This window comes from Phodopus roborovskii, unplaced genomic scaffold (genome assembly GCF_943737965.1).
Source record: "Phodopus roborovskii unplaced genomic scaffold, PHOROB, whole genome shotgun sequence".
NCBI classification, from domain to species: domain Eukaryota; kingdom Metazoa; phylum Chordata; class Mammalia; order Rodentia; family Cricetidae; genus Phodopus; species Phodopus roborovskii.
The window spans coordinates 7,456,961-7,474,452 of NW_026126625.1; the positions used below are offsets into that span (position 1 = coordinate 7,456,961).

The 17,492-nt window shown below is 41.7% G+C and overlaps 2 protein-coding genes across 7 annotated transcripts in view; both read right to left on the bottom strand.

Moving 5' to 3' along the window:
* Positions 1–5,381: 5,381 nt before the first annotated feature.
* Positions 5,382–12,091, bottom strand: CUNH15orf40 (chromosome unknown C15orf40 homolog). Of its 5 annotated transcripts, none has more exons than XM_051206656.1 (5): positions 11,873–12,091; positions 10,732–10,858; positions 8,907–9,034; positions 6,749–6,856; positions 5,382–5,975 (listed from the first exon to the last, which is right to left on the bottom strand). In XM_051206656.1, the coding sequence occupies exons 1-4, from the start codon at positions 12,074–12,076 to the stop codon at positions 6,761–6,763; spliced, it is 555 nt and encodes a 184-aa protein (XP_051062613.1). In that variant the 5' UTR covers positions 12,077–12,091; the 3' UTR covers positions 5,382–5,975; positions 6,749–6,760. The 5 variants fall into 5 exon arrangements, with proteins under 5 accessions (XP_051062613.1, XP_051062616.1, XP_051062611.1 ...); XM_051206659.1 differs by having other exon boundaries at positions 5,903–6,239; positions 11,903–12,091; XM_051206654.1 differs by having other exon boundaries at positions 5,903–6,239.
* Positions 12,092–14,942: 2,851 nt separating this feature from the next.
* The window catches only part of Btbd1 (BTB domain containing 1), a 32,478-nt gene continuing 29,928 nt past the window's right edge, over positions 14,943–17,492 (bottom strand). For both annotated transcript variants that reach the window (XM_051206647.1, XM_051206646.1), the window contains 2 exons: positions 17,144–17,290; positions 14,943–16,686 (listed from right to left, as the gene is read on the bottom strand). In XM_051206647.1, coding sequence (XP_051062604.1) covers positions 16,528–16,686; positions 17,144–17,290 — 306 coding nt within the window. In that variant the 3' untranslated portion in view covers positions 14,943–16,527. The remainder of the gene's footprint in view (positions 16,687–17,143; positions 17,291–17,492) is intronic.

The following is a 17,492-nucleotide window of genomic DNA, read 5'->3' on the forward strand; positions in this document are numbered from 1 at the left end:
CCCTAAGGACACAAAGAACCTTATGTATTAATTACCAGTTAAATTTTCTCTCAGCTCCGTAGCATCTCCTGAGACCAGTTCTGGGGAGGGTGTGATTATGATCTCATGGTTTTTTTCCACTGCTGGTGTCTTTAACTCCCTGAAGTGTCCAGCCTTTGTCTGAATGAGGTAAACAAAGCTGTTCTCACTGCTAACGCCAGAGAGCTTTGTTATTTTGTGTTCTTTTTCCTCTTTTAAAAGTTATGTACACTTCATATATATACAAAATAAATGTAAAGAGTGAGATGGTATAAAAATTAGTAGTCTTCATCTAAACAACTGCATATCCTTTTACCTATTTTATCATGTTCATCATGTTCATACAGATTTATAGAAATTATGTACTTCTTCCTTTCTTACCAAAGTGAGAACACACACACCTCTTAATATACTTAACAGAATATGACAGATACACTCTAGGTTAATGACAATCAAAACTAATTTTAATAATGTCATATGGACTTGCATTGATGAAATGGCTATTCTCTTGGTAGATACTTGGGACTCTCCATTATCTCTGTACATATGTCCTTTGGTGGTTTTATTTTGTGTTCTCTGGAGAGTACTCTTAAAAGGATAAGTCTTCAGGTTAAAGGATTACCACTGAAAGCACTAGGGAGTCACATGTGCATCGGTAACATGCAAGGCATGATGTTCGCATTGTCCCTGAAGTGGAAGGATCCACTATAAATGTGGGCAGCACCATGCCCTGGGCTGGAGCCCTGACCTGAACAAAAAGGAGGAAATGCTTCCTGACCACAGTGCAGCATGACAGCTGCCTCAAGCTTCTGCTGCTGTGCCCTCCCCACAATGATGGACTGCACCCTCAAACTGAATAGAAATATCCCTTTTTAGGCTGCTTTTATCAGGTGTCTTGTCATGAAGATGGCCAGTATGTAAAAATCGTGGAGGTGAGTGGGTGAAGTATATGATGTGCCCATGAGGAGCATACACTTAACACAGTGCGTGTGTGGCGTTAGGACAACTTCATGAGTCTGTCTCTTACAGTGGGTCTGGGTTCTGGGAACCCTTTGGGGGTCACATCAAATATCCTGCATATCAGATATTTACAATTCTTATGTGGCAAAATGACAGTTATGAAGTACCAATGAAAGTGAGGGGCTGGAGAGATGGCTGCTCTTCCAGAGGTCCTGAGTTCAATTCCCAGCACCCACATGGTGGCTCACAACCACCTGTAATGAGATCTGGTGCCCTCTTCTGGCCGAGGCAGAATAAATGCAGTCATAAAAAATAATTTTATGGTCAGGGCACAACGGCTTTACGAAGGCTGAGACCCTGCACTAAGCCACCTCACTGGCCTAGCGTCAGCTTTTTGCCTGACTGGTTACAGCCTTGTCAGTCAGTGTTTGTAACCTGCCTTTTACTAGGGTATTTCATTCCTGGTTGTCCTTGGTCTTTGTCACCTGGGACACTGCACCTTTTTGTCAATTCCTCTTTTGTTTCTCAAGCATTTGTTTATGTCTTTAAACATTTTTTCACTTTGTGATTTTATTTGGGATTCTAAATATGCAGGCATTGATTTTTTTGTTTTTTCTCTGACTTGTCCTCATGTCTTCGGCCTCTGTTGCTTTGTTTCCAGCATGGTCTTTAGTTCTCTGATGCTTTTTTTTTTTTCCTTTCTATTATCTTCAAAGATGTGTTGTTTTTAATCATATGTATGTGTGAGTGTGTGCATGAGTGTGGGTGCTGCAACCCAGAGGTGTTGGACTTCCCCTGGAGCTGGAGTTACAGGTGGTTGTGAATCATAAATGTGGCTGCTGGGAACTGAACTCCATCCTCTGGAAGAGTAGCACGGGAGTAGTAGGGAGGAACCCTAACTGCTAGCCAGCTAGCTCTCTGGCCCTTCCTTTCTAAATTCAGATGTTTCCCTGTGATGAGCAGTGGGCGGGCAGCTATCACACGGGCAATACAGTTTTGGAACAGGACTAGAGGCTTGCTATTCACCTTGCCACTAACCTCCCGGGATCTGAGGAAACCTAAGACTACCCTCGTTTGGAAGTCTCCATGATTGCAGAACACATCACAGGTGAGATGACTTTCATGCAGTAACAACTGAGGAGTCTCTAACTTTGTTTTCAGAATTCGGGGATTCCCTGGCTCCAATCTCAGCCTTTCCGAGACACCTTCAGATGATGGCATTTGTAGGTTTCTCAAAGGGATAGGATGTTCTCATTAGGAGATCCCACTACACAGCCTATTGGTGGGTGTGTTCTTCAGTCAAATAAATTGGCACATTAGGGACCTGGCCAGTTGTCCTGCTCAATTCCATTTTCAGAAACCCTGACTAGGTGGGATTTCTGAAAGCTGTGGAGTAGAAGAAGGGTTTAGAATCCTGCTGTCTTTCATGGCACTCACCTGGACCTGCCAAGTACCCAGCTGGTCCTCAGCCAACACTATCCTGAGAGAAACTACAGACAATGTAAGAGGAGCTAAGCTTAAAGGACTTCTCCAGACAGACAAGGGGATGGTGTGTGAGATCCGCTGTGCAGAAGGGACTTCCTACCACCATCCTGCCTGTCACTGAGCTGTCTGTCCATTTCTGATGTGGTGTCACAGTGCCACCTCTTGGACGTAAACTGAAAAACACGAGTTTTTAAAGTTCCTAATCACATATACTTAAACAGTTTGAATGTGGAGTCATGGCAGGTCCTAAATACTCATATTCTATGATAGTTAAGGAATTTTTAAAACCAAATCCTTGCAAACTTGAGCTAGAGCGCTGTAGTTCACAGCATGGACAGCCTTCTAAAACTCCTGCCTTTGGCTTTTTGGAGCCTTAAACATTGCAAAGGTCCCACTTGGGTTTCCTGGTTATCTCTATCCTCTAGTCAAAGGAAGGCTGTGGGATGGTCCATAGAAACCAGAAGTCCGAAGTGTGCCCCTGCCTCCTGAGTAGAAAGAGCCCATTTCTTCCTTTCCCAAGTCCTGCTCATGTATGGAGGAGAACTCAAGTTATTACCACAGTTTTGATGGAGAGACTCTCTTCTGGTGGAAGCGAGGGGTGACAGATGCAGGGCTACGGTACAGCATCACCCTGACATTAGTCCTCAGTTATCTCAGACCTCATTTATAGCTGTGGCAAAGCTAGAGTCCCCAGAATAGCACAGTGTAACAGGTCATTCCATAGACTGCCAGTATTTGTTACTCAGACTTAACTGGGGGTGGATCAGGCTAGAATGGTACTACCTGAAAAAGGCTAACAGATAGTGGATCTTGTGTCCTTGTTCATGGCTCTACTTCAGTATTCCTGAGGTGAGATCCAACCCTGGACCCAGCTGAAGAGAGCTGCCTAACCAGTCTCTAGCAGGTCAAGGTTCCTATCAGTGTTGACGGAAGTGGTTAGACTGCTGATCACCACATTTGCAGAGGAAGAAGGACCCTCTCCATCTAGAATACAGCACCTGGACCAGTTTCCGATGGTGCTGCTACGATGTATCTTTTGTTTTGTTTACTTTTTTATTTGGAGGTAGTAGAAAGAAAATTTTTCTCCATCTGTCAGTCCCATTGGACCAGTTTTTCTCTGCCCAGAGCCACTTAATGAATAACTACTCTGAGACTTAATATCAATTACAAATGTTTAGCCAGTTGCTTAGGCTTCTTATTGGCTAGCTCTCTCAATTATTAACCCATTATTATTAATCTGTGTATCTTCACATGGCTTTCTCTTACCGGATTATGCCCAGGTATCCTACCTCCCCAGTGGCTACATGGTGTCTCCGACTCCACCTATCACCTCTCTCTGTCCTTGTTCAGGTTTCCCACCTGGCTAAATTCTGCCTATCCATTGGCTAAAACAGCTTTATTCATCAACCAGTAACAGTAACACATATTTGTAGCACACAGAAGGACCTCCCACATCTTTAGCCCAAGTTTGACTACAACTTACTACACAGCCCAGGTTGGCCTTGAACTTCAATTCTCCTGCCTCAGCCTCCCCGAAGGAAGTAGGATTATAGGCCTGTGCCAACACACTCGGCTGTGATACATCTTTTTTGTTAGAAAATAATTTTTAATCTGGCAGTAGTGTTGCATACTTTTAATTCTGGCACTTGGGAGGCAAAGGCAGGCAGATCTCTGAATTCTAGGACTGCCAGGGATACACAGAGAAATTGTCTCAAAGAAAGAAAGAAAGAAAGAAAGAAACTACTGTTATATTTCTTTAAAATATTAATAGGCAAAAGCTCCTTGTTAAAATATGCCCACTTAAAGTGAAACAGAGCTGGTGGGTGTTAGACATCTGTAGTCCTAGCACTTAGGGGGGTGAGGTAGGTGAACTTGACCTTAGCATTTTAAAATTAGTGTGGGCAATATAGGTAGACCCCATGTCAGAAAAAAGAGAAAAAAAAAAAAAAAAAAAAAGATTATTGTAGTAAAAACTACTGGTCCCTACCCAGACTCCATTGTTAATTTTTTATTCTGATCTCCATTTCTCTCTACTGGTTTGTTTCAGACTGTGCTGATCCTATCTCTGGCTCTGGGATAGGCCTTAATTGGTCTAAAAATCATTGGTTCAGTTACTCACTTATGGGTTGTTATTTCTTGCCATGAGGGTGGTTTAGACATTCCTGTGATCTGGCTTGGCGTGAGGTAGAAGGGGCTAAACTTCTGGAAAACACCAAGCTCTTCATGGCAACCTCCTTTGCAGAGGATTAGCATGCAGGCGTGGAACCCGGAGCAGGCCACCTGCCTCAGTGAAGGAAGTGCGCCTCGGCATAGCGCTGGCATCACTGCAGAAAGTAGGGCCTTCGTGACATCACAAGGACCTCTGTGACTTCGCTGAGACCCTTGGCGAGCATACTGACACATTCCTTTGACACGTGTTTCTGTTCCATGGTGAGCCATGTAAAATGCCTGTGGTACCTAGTGGTACCAATGTGGGAAAGTTCTCTAGCCCAAACCACACAAAATAACTCAGCAGCAATGCAGTGGAGGGTCTTACAAGACAGGGCATCTGGTTTAAACCAGTGCTGCCCTAAAGAGCTCTGGGCTTTGGGTAAGCTTTCAGTTGCTCTCGTCCACAGCTCCTGAGAATGGATTTTTAGTTCTTTTTCACTAGGGCATTTTTTACAATTGGTATTCCTTGTGGACTTGGTCTGGATGATTATGTTATCGTTACATTCTTTCTCATGTACATCTGCACTGACAAAGACTACACTACAAACCAGCAAAGTAATTTTATATTATTTACTAACGACCAACTTGGCTAGATGCACTGTGCATGTCTGTGTGTAATCCAGCACATGGGTGGCCAGGGCTGTACACCAAGTTCTACACAATGACACCCTGTCTCAAAGAACAAACAACAACCATTGAGTACTGTAACGGAGGTCAAATATACAAAATTTATTATCTTTTCAGCACACACATACACACCATGTGTTATATATCTCGAATGTCTCACCCTGCTGCCCTCAGCTCCAGAGTGCTGGGATTACAGGTGTGCATCACCATGCCCAGTTTGTGCAGTGATGGAGATCAAACCCAAGGCTCCCTGCACAGCAGGACTTGCTACCAACTGAGCTACAACCCAGCTCACAGATGTGATTTCTGATGGGCTTTACAATGGAAAGCACTTCCGGGGAATCTTTATTCTCTTATTTTTAAAATGTGTGTGTGTGTGTGTGTGTGTGTGTGTGTGTGTGTGTGTGTGTGTGTGTGTGTGTGTTTGCGCGCGTGCGCGCATGCGTGAACATATATATGAGTGTGGGTGCCCTCAGATCAGAGGCATTGGATCCCTTGGAACACGCATTATGAGGTATCACACGTTGGGTTGTTGGGAACTAAATTCAAGTCCTCTTCAAGAGCAGTAAAGCAGTAAGCATTCTTAACTGCCAGCCACCACTCCAGCCACCTCTTTATTCTTTTAAGATCTTTGGAGAGTCCTAAGAACTTCTAGAGTTGAAGATTTACAAGGTCTTCAAAAATAATTGACATTACATTATAAGTCTGTGATTATTTACTTTTCCACAAAATGTTTCATACAATTTTAAAAAGATATAAAAAACACTTTTGCATTTAAACAAACATCTTAAAATAGAAGGTAGGACTATAAAGCAGCATGAAAGCCCCGGAATCCAGAAACACTGTGGCATGTGAGGCGAAAGGCGCCACTGGGAGGCAAGGGAGCCTGGTTCTTGTTGTCATCTTGTATGCTGTGATCTTCAACTGGTCCCCAGTGTCTGCAGATAAGAGGCATCGTCGTGGACAGCAAAGGGTGAGGTCAGTCATCCTGACTGGCTTGTCCAGCTGTTCCATTGTAATGCCAGGAAATCAGAGTAACATATTTCAGGCTGTTTGCACTCAGAAGCTTGTTTATTTAATGTGAATGTGTGCCTGGAATATACATACACGAACCACATGTCTGCAAGTGCCCTCAGAGATCAGAAAAGAATGTCAGGACACCCTGGAACTGGAGTTTCAGTGTTAGCCCTCTGACAAGCGCTGGGAGCCGAGTCCAGGCCCACTGAAAGGACAAGTGCTCTTAATTACTGAGGCATCTTTTGCCACCACAGTGAGGGATTTTAGAGCCTATATTTAATGTATAGATTTAAATTTTCTGTTTTTATTTTAGACTTAAATTTTCTACTTTTAATCTTATTGTATGTATGTATGTATGTATTCCAGTCCCTAAGTTTGGACACTATTTAACTACCTCTGTATTTTTATTAAAACTCGAGAATGTACTTACCATTTCTTGTCTTTATTTTTTTTCAGCTTCCTTTTTCAATTTCTCCAAGACCTCTTCTGGAGTTGTAGAAGCCAAGAGCTTCACCACCTTTTCCCGAGATTTACCACCCTGAACCAGAAAGAAAAAGGCAACACTTAGCATGCTAATACTGCCAGGGCCAACAGACCTCCTTTGCTCTACTGCAGCATGTCATGGGGTGTTATGGGTGGCATCTCCCAATAGCCTAGTGTGGTGGTTTAAAAGAAAATGGCTCCTAAAAGGAGCAGTACTACTAGGAGGTGTGGCCTTGGAGGAAGTCACTGTGGGGAGGTTGTGAGGTCTCTCTTGCTCAAGCTTCACTCAGTGTGACACTCTGTCCACTTCCTGTCACCTTCTGTTCAAGAAGTAGCCAGCATCATGTCTCCCTGAACACTGCCATGCTCCCCATCATGATGATAATGAACTAAAACCTCTGAAATTGCAAGCCTCTACCTCAATTGAATGTTTTCCTTTGTAAGAGTTGCCATGGTCCTGGTGCCTCTTCACAGCAATAGAAACCCTAAGACATCTATCTAGACATACTCTCCCTTGCAACAGATTTGTGTGACTTTCCAGGGTTTCTGCCTTCCTACTTAAATTTTTATAATAAAAGTTTGGCATTAAAATTTCAATACTAATTTTTACAATATTCTAATTTCTAATTTCTTTTCTTTATTCTTTATATATTTATTTATGTTTTGTTTTTCAAGATAGTTTTTCTGTAGTTTTGGAGCCTGTCCTGGAGCAGACTCTGTAGATCAGACTGGCCTTGAACTCAGAGATTCACCTGTCTCTGCTTCCTAAATGCTGGGATTAAAGGTGTGTGCTACCACTGCCAGGCTTTTTTTTTTTTTTTTTCTTTCTTTCTTTAAGACAGGATCTCATGTGGCCCAGATTAGCTCAAACTCAATAAATAGCCAAGGATGAACCCGAACCCCTGATCCTTTCTGTCTGTCTCAAGTGCTGGGATTATAGGTACTTCCCACTCTCCCTGGCCAATATTTTAGTTTCAAGTAATTTGTTTGAATTACAAAAGAAAATAATTTAAAAATATTAAATATGACAACTCAGTATAAACTTTATAACACCTAAATATAAACAAATTCCTTTTTTCTAAATTGTTATACATGTCTGAAAATTTCAAACAAAAAGCAAACACACATCTAAGTACTATGATTTCACAATCAAATAAAACAACTCTTAGAGAGATTTACTTGAAACATGCCTTTTATAAAACACAGAATTTCAGCAGGGCTTTATTTAGAAGGAGTGTATATGCACACAGGAAGAGCGGCTCGTGCCTTTAGGCAACTGTCAGACCCGGTAAAGGAAGTGAACTGATCAGAGGGATTTTTAGGTGCAGATTATTAATCAAGTACTGATCAAGACTTTAAATATGATATGAACTACAGGGTATATACAGCACTTGACTACATGCAGAGCTTTAAGACATGAACTTGGCCTGCTCTCTTGCATACGGATTCTGTTTCAACATGTCTACAGAGATGCCAGGGCCTGTTTTAGGTCATTCTCTAATGATTCTGAAGTAAAACCAAGGTATTGACTTCATATAAACTTGTCTTCACTACAGACCCCCTAGTGAGCAGAGCCAGTGGGGGTCAGAAATGCTTGGCAAACTCCTTAACAGAGATGACAAACAGGAACCATTTTACTATATTCACTATGGTGATGCTGGAGGAACTGGACAAGACTAATCTGACAGTAAGTATAGTAGAATTTAGAAGGGAGGAAAATGCTACAAGTGAGCAAAATGAAGAACTGTAAGTAAAACGTGGCCAGTCTCAATATGACAGAGGCAGTGTGCATAAAACAGACCTTTGTGTTTAAATGAATAGGAGTTTTTAAAAACTGGCTTTATAAGACTGAAGAGATGGCTCAGTGGTTAAGAGCACTAGCTGCTCTTCCAGAGGACCCAGGTTCATTTCCCAATACCCACTTGGTGGCTCACAGCCATCTGTAACTCTAGTACTAGGGATATGACATGCTTTTGTGGGCTGAGGGCGCAGACACACATGTAGGCAAAACAGCCATACACATACATTTTTTTTAAAAACTGCCTTTACAAACAGAAAGTAAGAACTATGATCAGTATATGCTAATTTAAGAGAGAAAGACCCACCTTATCCAGAACCACATCACTCTTCCTGAGCTCTAAGACCTTGGAAAGATACCGACAGAGCTCTGCGTTTGCTTCTCCTTCCGATGGAGGGGCCGCGATTGCCACACCAACAGACTCAGTGGTCAGATCTGCAATGAAATGTCATGAACTTCGTCCTTAAGGGGAATCTCTCCCTCCATGGAGCAAGGAACTATCCAACAGTTTGCACGCACGGGACAGGCTTTCAGTTAACAACCGCTAACCAGTCTTTTGCACACAAACAAGGACTGAATCAAATAATTAAACTAATAGCCCAGGGAACGCACACCCACAAAAGAGAAAACCCTACTAACTGGACAGGTCCAGAGACCTAGAGAGCATCTTGGATTTAGGCAACTAGGAATTGCCTTGAAGGGAAAGCGCCCCAGGAAGGGAGCCGGAAGCTGGGCCCCACCAATGTCACAGAGGCAATGCGAGGACGAAGGTGTGCATTAGACACACAGGCTTTGGAGCTGCACATCAGGGAAAGCCACACACTAGGCTGGCTGGGTTCCTTTCTTTTGTGATATGTATCTTAAATGCCTCCAATATTCAACACACCTAACATTTATCTAACAATTACACTACCTTTAGGGGCACGTAAGTTTTCCTAAAGCATGTCATCCTAACGGTGCCGTTATCAGCCCCATTCTATAGGTGAGGCAAATGAAAACAAGTAATGTGTCCTGTAGCACTTACAGTTATAAGAGAACAGAGTAGTTACTCAAAGCAGTTTGCAAATGAGCCTGAGCTCTGGGGTCACTCAGCCATGTCCATACACTGTACCCTGTGAAACAACATGTCTATTCGTTCCACAAGAACGATGCAGTAAGATGGCTCAAGTGTCTTTTGCACCCAACCTCTCAGATGCAGTTTTTCATTCCAGCATCTTTCAAATCAAACATGCTTTACAATGGATAGAAGAGTTCAGTTGATCTACACAAATAGTCATGTTCCTTATAGCTGATGCCATCTTATATTTGCCTTAAAAAATACTGGCCAAAAGGTTGGGCTTATGGCACAAGCTTATAATCCTTGCACTTTGAGAGGCTGAGGCAGAAGGTAAGTTTGAGTCCAGCATAGGCTACACAGCAGTTCTTATCTGAAAACAAGAAAGAAAGAAAAAAACAAAAGAAGGAAGGGGAAAAGGAAGGAAGAGCTGGCCAAAGTATGGGCACCAGGTACAAGATAACATGGCCATTAGCACAAACCAGGCCTATCTAGCACTTGGGATTTGGTGTAGTATTTTCAAAATATACAAATACGGTACACAAAGCTTTGTCTTGAAAATAGAGACAATTTAGTTAAAACTTTAACCTTGCTTATGAATTAAGCAGGGTGTCAGAGCTTGGGTCTTCTCCCATTTTTCAGGTTAATGATCATTACACTACACCAAAGTATCACTCCTGTTACTGTCTCTAATTTTCAGAACAGGAAAAAACAAGGGTAGTCTAGCCTGTACATGTTTCCTTATGTGTGCCTTCCAAACATTTTGTTTAGAGATGGGGTCTTGTTTATATTACAAAAGTACTCATTAATTATGGGTACATGTAACCAGGCCACCTCCAAAGCACCACATCTTTAAAAGGGAAGAGATACAACGGTTTCCATCTAACTTGGTGTTAAATATTGCACATTTTGTTTCAAATATCTTTGTATGAAAATATAGGGTTTTTAAAATAGAGAAGCCTCTAAATCAGATATAAAATACCATGTATAGTCACAGGGTAGGCTGTCAGCTAACTCAGCAGAGAGAAGGTGAAGAGACAGCCTGATCCACATGAATCCCATCAGTGCTCAGATGTACCTGTCACAGCATTCTGTTTGGAGCCTGGTTTGGCATGGATGGCAATGGTAACACAACCTTTAGGATCAGTTGTCACAGGCCCAGCAGGAGGAAGTGGTGTCTCAGGTTCCTTGGTTTGGTTTTTACCCTAAAATGACACATAGAACTTTACAGGTTACAAAATATTTCATTACACTTTTACTTACCCATTACTACCCCTTGCCTTCACTAACTGGGCTACCATCCAGCAACTGGGCACCGAGGGGCTTTCCCCACATCCCTCAAGGACCCAGCCAACCTCCCATCAACCCAGTGTTTATACTGCCTTGGAAGGCCTGACTCTGGCCTCTGCACCTTTATGCAACTTTCTCCTGTTAGCTTTATAATTCATTTTCTCCACAAGAAGAGACTATTCATCACTTATTTATTTATTTATTTATTTATTTATTTATTTATTTGGTGTAGCCTAAAGCTAGCTCTGTGTGTGTGTATGTGTCCTGTTCAGATCTCATTCTGGCTAACTTAGAACCTGTTTCTATAGTCTGCTTTATAGTTCCTGTTCCTCGGAGAGTAGAACCATTTATTGGTCATGTTTACATCCAATGCATCCTAAAGCCCGGAGTGGGTGAGAGGGTGAGGGGTGGGTTGCAGAAAGAACAATAGTTCTGGCATTTAACATTTATGCCATGCTAGAAACTTTTTACTCATAAATTCCAAAGCAGTATGCCGATAGAGGGATACTCCCAGACTTCAAGGAGCTGGGATTACAACGCGAGAAAACCGTTGCTAAATGCACCAGTGAAGTCCATATACACGGGACATTTATTTCTACATGGAGAAGGGCAGCCAGGGTTGGGGAGGTGAGGAGGGTGCCAGCAGGTGGCGGTGTCTGAGCCGGGTCACTGAAAGGAGTTGGAGAAGGAAGATGTCAGGGAAGGGAGTGCTGTCTCCTTGACCAGAGGAAGGCAGAATGCACAGCATGCCGGGAAAAGCAGCCGTCAAAGTGCGGGAGCGAGGCAGAGGCCAGCAGGTGTGCAGTGGAGCCTAGGCTCGGTGGTCCTCAGGTGGGCTAATGTGCGCCCCTGGAGGCTCAGACCTGTAGCTGGTCTTTCACCCTCCAGGCGCTGCTTCTGTTCCCTGCTGGTGCAGCCCCGTGGCCTACCCTCTCCACACCATGGGACTTGCCACTGGCCTTGCTCGTCGCCCCGGCTTTCTTAGGCATCGTGGAACTAGACAGGACTCTAGCAGGAGCCGAAGCGCCGCGACCCACTACGAGCTGCAGCATCCCAAGCCCACAAGGCACCTCAGGCCTCCGCGCAGCGGAAGAGTCCTTTGCGCCTGCGCACGTCGAGGACGGAAGCGGCATGCGTATCCTGCCCTCATCTGAGAGCGCCACCTTGCGTCCGGATGGCGCAGGTTTTGTTCTTTTTGCAACCTGACTGCCTGGCCTGTGACCACGTGGCAAAGCAGTCACCTTTCCTTAGGGGTGGCAAAGATGGCCTTGTCGTTCGCTTGCCCCATCGTGGCAATTCTTAGAGTGCAGTGCGAAAGGAGATAAACTGTGAAATGGAATACGACCACTCGTGAGAGTGGAGCAGAGGCAAGTCAATACGAGTGCTTAAGTTAGGGACTGGCCTTGTCCAGTTATATTAGAATGTGTGGAGAATACATGCGCAGAGGTAGGAAGATGTCTGCCACCTAAACGGGAGATGGCTTGTAACCATTTGAGGATCTTTGGGTCCTGAATGGTCAGAGATGGTGAAAAGATCATACGTAGCAACTAAGACTTTAGATGCCCAAGTCTGGAGCTGGTGAATGGGTTGGCAGTTTGAGGTGAGTTTTTAGGGTAAATAAGTTTGAAATGATTGGAGACATCCAAATGGAATAGTTATGGAGCTACTTGAAAGACCTTTGCGGGTAACAGAGAACATATGGTAACAAAAAGGAAATGGATCATCAGACATTCCCAATGAATGTCATGCAGGTCCAGCACAGAGCAAGGGGCAGGGAGACAAGCCACGACTAACCACTAGCCAGAGAGTACAGTGTAATTGCAGCTAATGGAGATAGCTCCAAAGGGGAGCGGTCAGCTGACAGTTGTCACAAGAACAGTGAAATGAACAGGTGTTCATAGGTCTAGAAAATGAGTGGATAAATAGAAGTGTCTACATAATATTTTACACTTTGTTGTGATGTGACAGTTTTTTTTTTTTTTCCCTTTGAACCAGATAACTGCATTTGAAAGCATAGGAATGAGCTAGAAGAGGGTTCAGAAGCAGGAACTGGAGTTTATCTAGCCAGGGGTGGGGATATGCTGAAGGAAAGGACTAAGGGTCTGGAAAATGGCAGAGCTGTCTGTTAAACTCACCCAGTGGCATTGGTGTCAGAGGAAATCAAAATCCCAGGCTCCACTTATATCTGGATGATAAAACCCACTGTAAATCTTAGACTACTCCATTTTAAATTTGGTTAAAAAAATATTACTCCAGCTTAAAGTGTACAGCAAAAGTGAATGCTCTTGGTCACCCTGGGGCTGCTGTGGTCCCCTTATTAATATGTACTTTGTTCAATTTGGCCACAGTTCACATTTGAATGTGAGGACAAGAACTGAGACAGAAGGCAGAGGAAAACACTAACTAGCAAGGGAAGGGCAGTGAATGTTAAACATATTTCACATACCACATTTGATGGCCATACGCTTGTCCTATAAGCATTTAATTTTTTCATTTGAAAGTATATCTACCTAAAATTTTATGTGGACCTAAAATATAATTTTGAAAGTACAAACATTACATCTTAATTTGTTCAGTAGATAATAGGATAGCAGTGCTTTTGTAGGAATACTTTTAAATGTGTTGATATTCTACAGTAGGTAGTAGTCAAATTTTTTTTCTTTTTTGGTGTATCTAAAACACAATGCTTCAAAGTACAAATATTGTATCTTAATTTTTGGGTAGATTAGAATACAAATACTTTTGTAGGAATACTTTTAAATGTATTGATATTCTATAGTAGGTTTATCAGTGATATCTTTTATTATTACTTATTTTTTGAGACAGCATCTATGTAGTCCTGGAATTCATTCCGTAGAACAGGCTGATTTCAAATTCAGAGATCCATCTTTGTTTGGCTCCCAAATATTGGGATTAAAAATGTGCATCACAACTGCCAGCTCTTTTGGCAACTCAACCAAGTATTTTCCCTGCTCAATAGCTTGGGGTGTAAAGACTTCAAATTGTACCCAGTACCACTTAGTAACCTTTCTAAATTTTAATGTCTTTGCACTTTAGTGCAAAGGCCTGTACACAGTAATCTTCAGGCTGCAATGACTGGCACTTTGGCACTAGAGATGGAATTCAAGCCAGGTATCTTGCTCAAAATTCTATTGCTATGAAAAGACATGACCAGGGGAACTCATAAAAGAAAACACTTAATTGGGGCTGGCTTACAGTTCAAAGGTTTAATCCATTATTGTCATGGCAGGAAAAGTGGTAGCACTTTTCCTGGTGCTGGAGAGATAGCCGAGAGAGTTCTACATCTGGATCAGCAGGCAGCAGGAGAAAGACTATTAATAAAGTCAACCTTGAATCAGGGGGAGAGCCAGCAACTAGCTGATCAGAGTTAGTTGCAGAGAAGATGGTCATTTGGAAAGAGAAGAGGAAAAGGAAGGAAAGGCTAGGACTAGTGGTTTGGTTCAAGCTTTTTGGTTTTGGGATGAGTGAAGAGCAATGTCTCTTGCTGGGTCTCTGGCCAAAAAGCAAAGCTGGTTGCTTCTCAGCTTCTCTATCTGGCTTCCAAGTCACTGTTGGTAAATAGAATGACTTAGTTTAAACCTACATATTATGGCTATGACAGAGCCTGGGCCACGAGAATGGAAGGCCCTCCAAGCCTTGGCCTGATTGGCCAGAGGGGCAGAGGGGGTTGACTGTGGGGCCACAGACAATAATTAAAGGATCAGTAGATTCATGTACAGCCACTAGACCAGCAGAAAATTATCACCACACATTCTAATAGTGCCACTCTAATTGGCCTATGGGACTATTTTCATTCAAACCACATTAAGCAACTGCTGTACCTCTCAACTGTCCCTATTCTGTAGGTATGGATTAAAATTAGAAGCGTGTAAGAACTAAATTTTAATTAATTAGAACCTTTGGTCCAAAGTACTCTTGTATTCAACTTTTAGGGAAAAAAAAAAGTAGACAAAAAAAAAAAAAAAAAAAAAAAAAAAAAAAAAAAAAGGATAAATTTATTTTAAAGATTCCAGGTGATGTCCCAATGTCAGTGAGTGGCTCCGTTTCTTGTACCTTCCATTACAGTTGTTTGGTAAAAAGCAAGGCATATGGATGGCCCAAAGTCAAAAGCACTAACTTACCTCTGGAATGCAATACTTGTTAAAGAAGAAATACCTCCCCCAATGGTTACTACAGACTTTGCTAAACTTCAGTTTAGCAGAATCACACTTCAATGGGTATTCCAGCTAACTGAGGTTGACAATATAAGATCATGGTACCAGAGTAAACAAAAAACAGTTCCCTTTCTTCGGCAACTTCAAGAGACCTGGCCACCAACACATCACCTCCCTGCCCTCTTGAAAATACAAATTATTACTTTTGATAAAATCCTTTATATCCTATTTAGAAAAAAATCTTAAGCTGATACTTAGAAGAATTTTTAACAATTTTCCACAACTGATAGACTGATAGCCATTAAGTTTAATATATACAAGGTTTATTTTTTAATAAGACAATCATTTTCAAGGGGAAAATGTTATCTCGCTTGTATTTTAAAAATCCTCTTTATATAAAAATGTAGAATCATCACACTGCCAGATATCCTTCTGACCCACTCTTATAGATGTGCCAGTCACGTTAAGGTCACAAATATCAAGCATTTTGCTTCTTGGATAGAACTATGTAGGTGACAAAAGAAAAAAAAAAAAAAGCCTCCTTCTCTTTAAACAGGAGTAACTGGTTGGACAGATTTATGATTTCACAGTAGCTGTTAGGGACTTAGTATTTTATCCCTTCTTGCTGTGTAAAGTTACTGCAATGCTACAAGTGGTATCTGTAGGCACCTCCATCATCTCAACCATCTAGGAATTACTGGCAGCACCCATAACAGGCACAGTGAGATGGGAGTGATAAAGAATCCATCTCAGATCATCCCTGTAGATCTATTTATATCAATTATTATAAATTTACACAAATTCCACTTACAGCTTTAAAACACTTCTATGCAATACACTACTATACTATTACAAAATACCTGAAGTTTTTCTTGAATATTTTTTTGGGGGGGGGGCTTTCTTTTAGCATTATTACAAATGCTAACAACCAGATATTTCAAAACCCCAAATATAAAGTTAGTTTTCTTAATTTTCTGAAATTAGTTATTTGAGTTAAAAAGAGTTCTGTAGGAATACTGACCCATTTCACCTAACTTTCAAAATAGTAAAAACAAAAGATTTTTTTAAAAAGCACAAACACCCATATCTGCTACATATGACAAAAATCTTTCAATTCCCAAACTATTGAAAGATCACAAGTCAGCGGATCTATGGAATCACACAAGACAAAGCAGAAAGACTGTGGTTTTCACACAAACTAGTGGGTTCCCTCTGCCCCGAGGGTTACAAGACAATGGAAAATCTGTCTTTGAATCATGCAGATATTTAAATAAACAATAAACACTTTTACTTCCTCTAAGAAACTAAAATGTTTCTTGTTCTGTAATTATAAATACTCATGACACTCAAACTATTGTGGCCAGTTGTTTATGTTTTTGAGATTAGACTGAATGGTCGTTAACACTAAATTATGTATAAAATATTATTTCTGGTATTTGTCCATCTTCTATTGAAGTGCCATTATTATTGCCAGGGGAGCTGAAAAATAAGAAAACAGTCTTGCTTGCAGCAGGGGTCTCATGGACCACTTTCTTCAGCCCTTTTGTGCCGTAGTGAGAATCTGGACCCTAAATGAAAATAAATGGGTTAGTGATTAGCATCTGAAAGAAGCACTCAGCATGCTCTGATTTGACTACTGGTCTACCCCAGTCATTACAGAGCCAGTATAGAAAGAACTTCATTCAGTCATTTAATGACATATGAAGTTTCCGGTTAAATACAACTTAGAAACACCAATACGGAGTTAGGCCATTAGCAACTGTGGAAAGATCTTAAGGAAACACTTATTTATCTTTTGTGGAAAGTTCAATTCCTTTAACCAAAGGGGAAGTTCTTAGGAAGAACTTTTCTCTCAAAACAGTTTTAGGGCTGGGCAGCACTTAAAGCAGTGGAGTTTCTCAGCTCTACTTTCCTCTTCTCCTTTCTAAGAGACTCCCATATCAGTTACTCTGTAAAACATGGAAGCCAGGAGCCTCACAACAGAGTGCAGAGCGAGTACAGCCTAAGGAGCTGAGTGGCTCTTACCTTGAGTGTTGCGCATGCTGTGTAACATACATTGGGCAGGATCTCTATAGGTTCTTTGAACATGACCCTGAATGTGTTAGCAGTCCCATCACAACTAAATCCAGTATCATTTTGTCCCAAGGTTTGTTTTTTCTCATATTCAATGATCTGTGAGTTTTAAAAGACAAGTAACATGTAAGTTAAATTGTAACAGTCTTGTAGAAAAGAATATGAAGCCTTTAGAAGCTGATATAGACTGTAAACTTTCCATATTCTAATTTTTCTCTACTCATCTGGTTATCAAAGATGACTTTTTAAAGCAGTCAATAACCAGAAAATAGCTCTTTAATTCATGCATCACAGGAAGAAT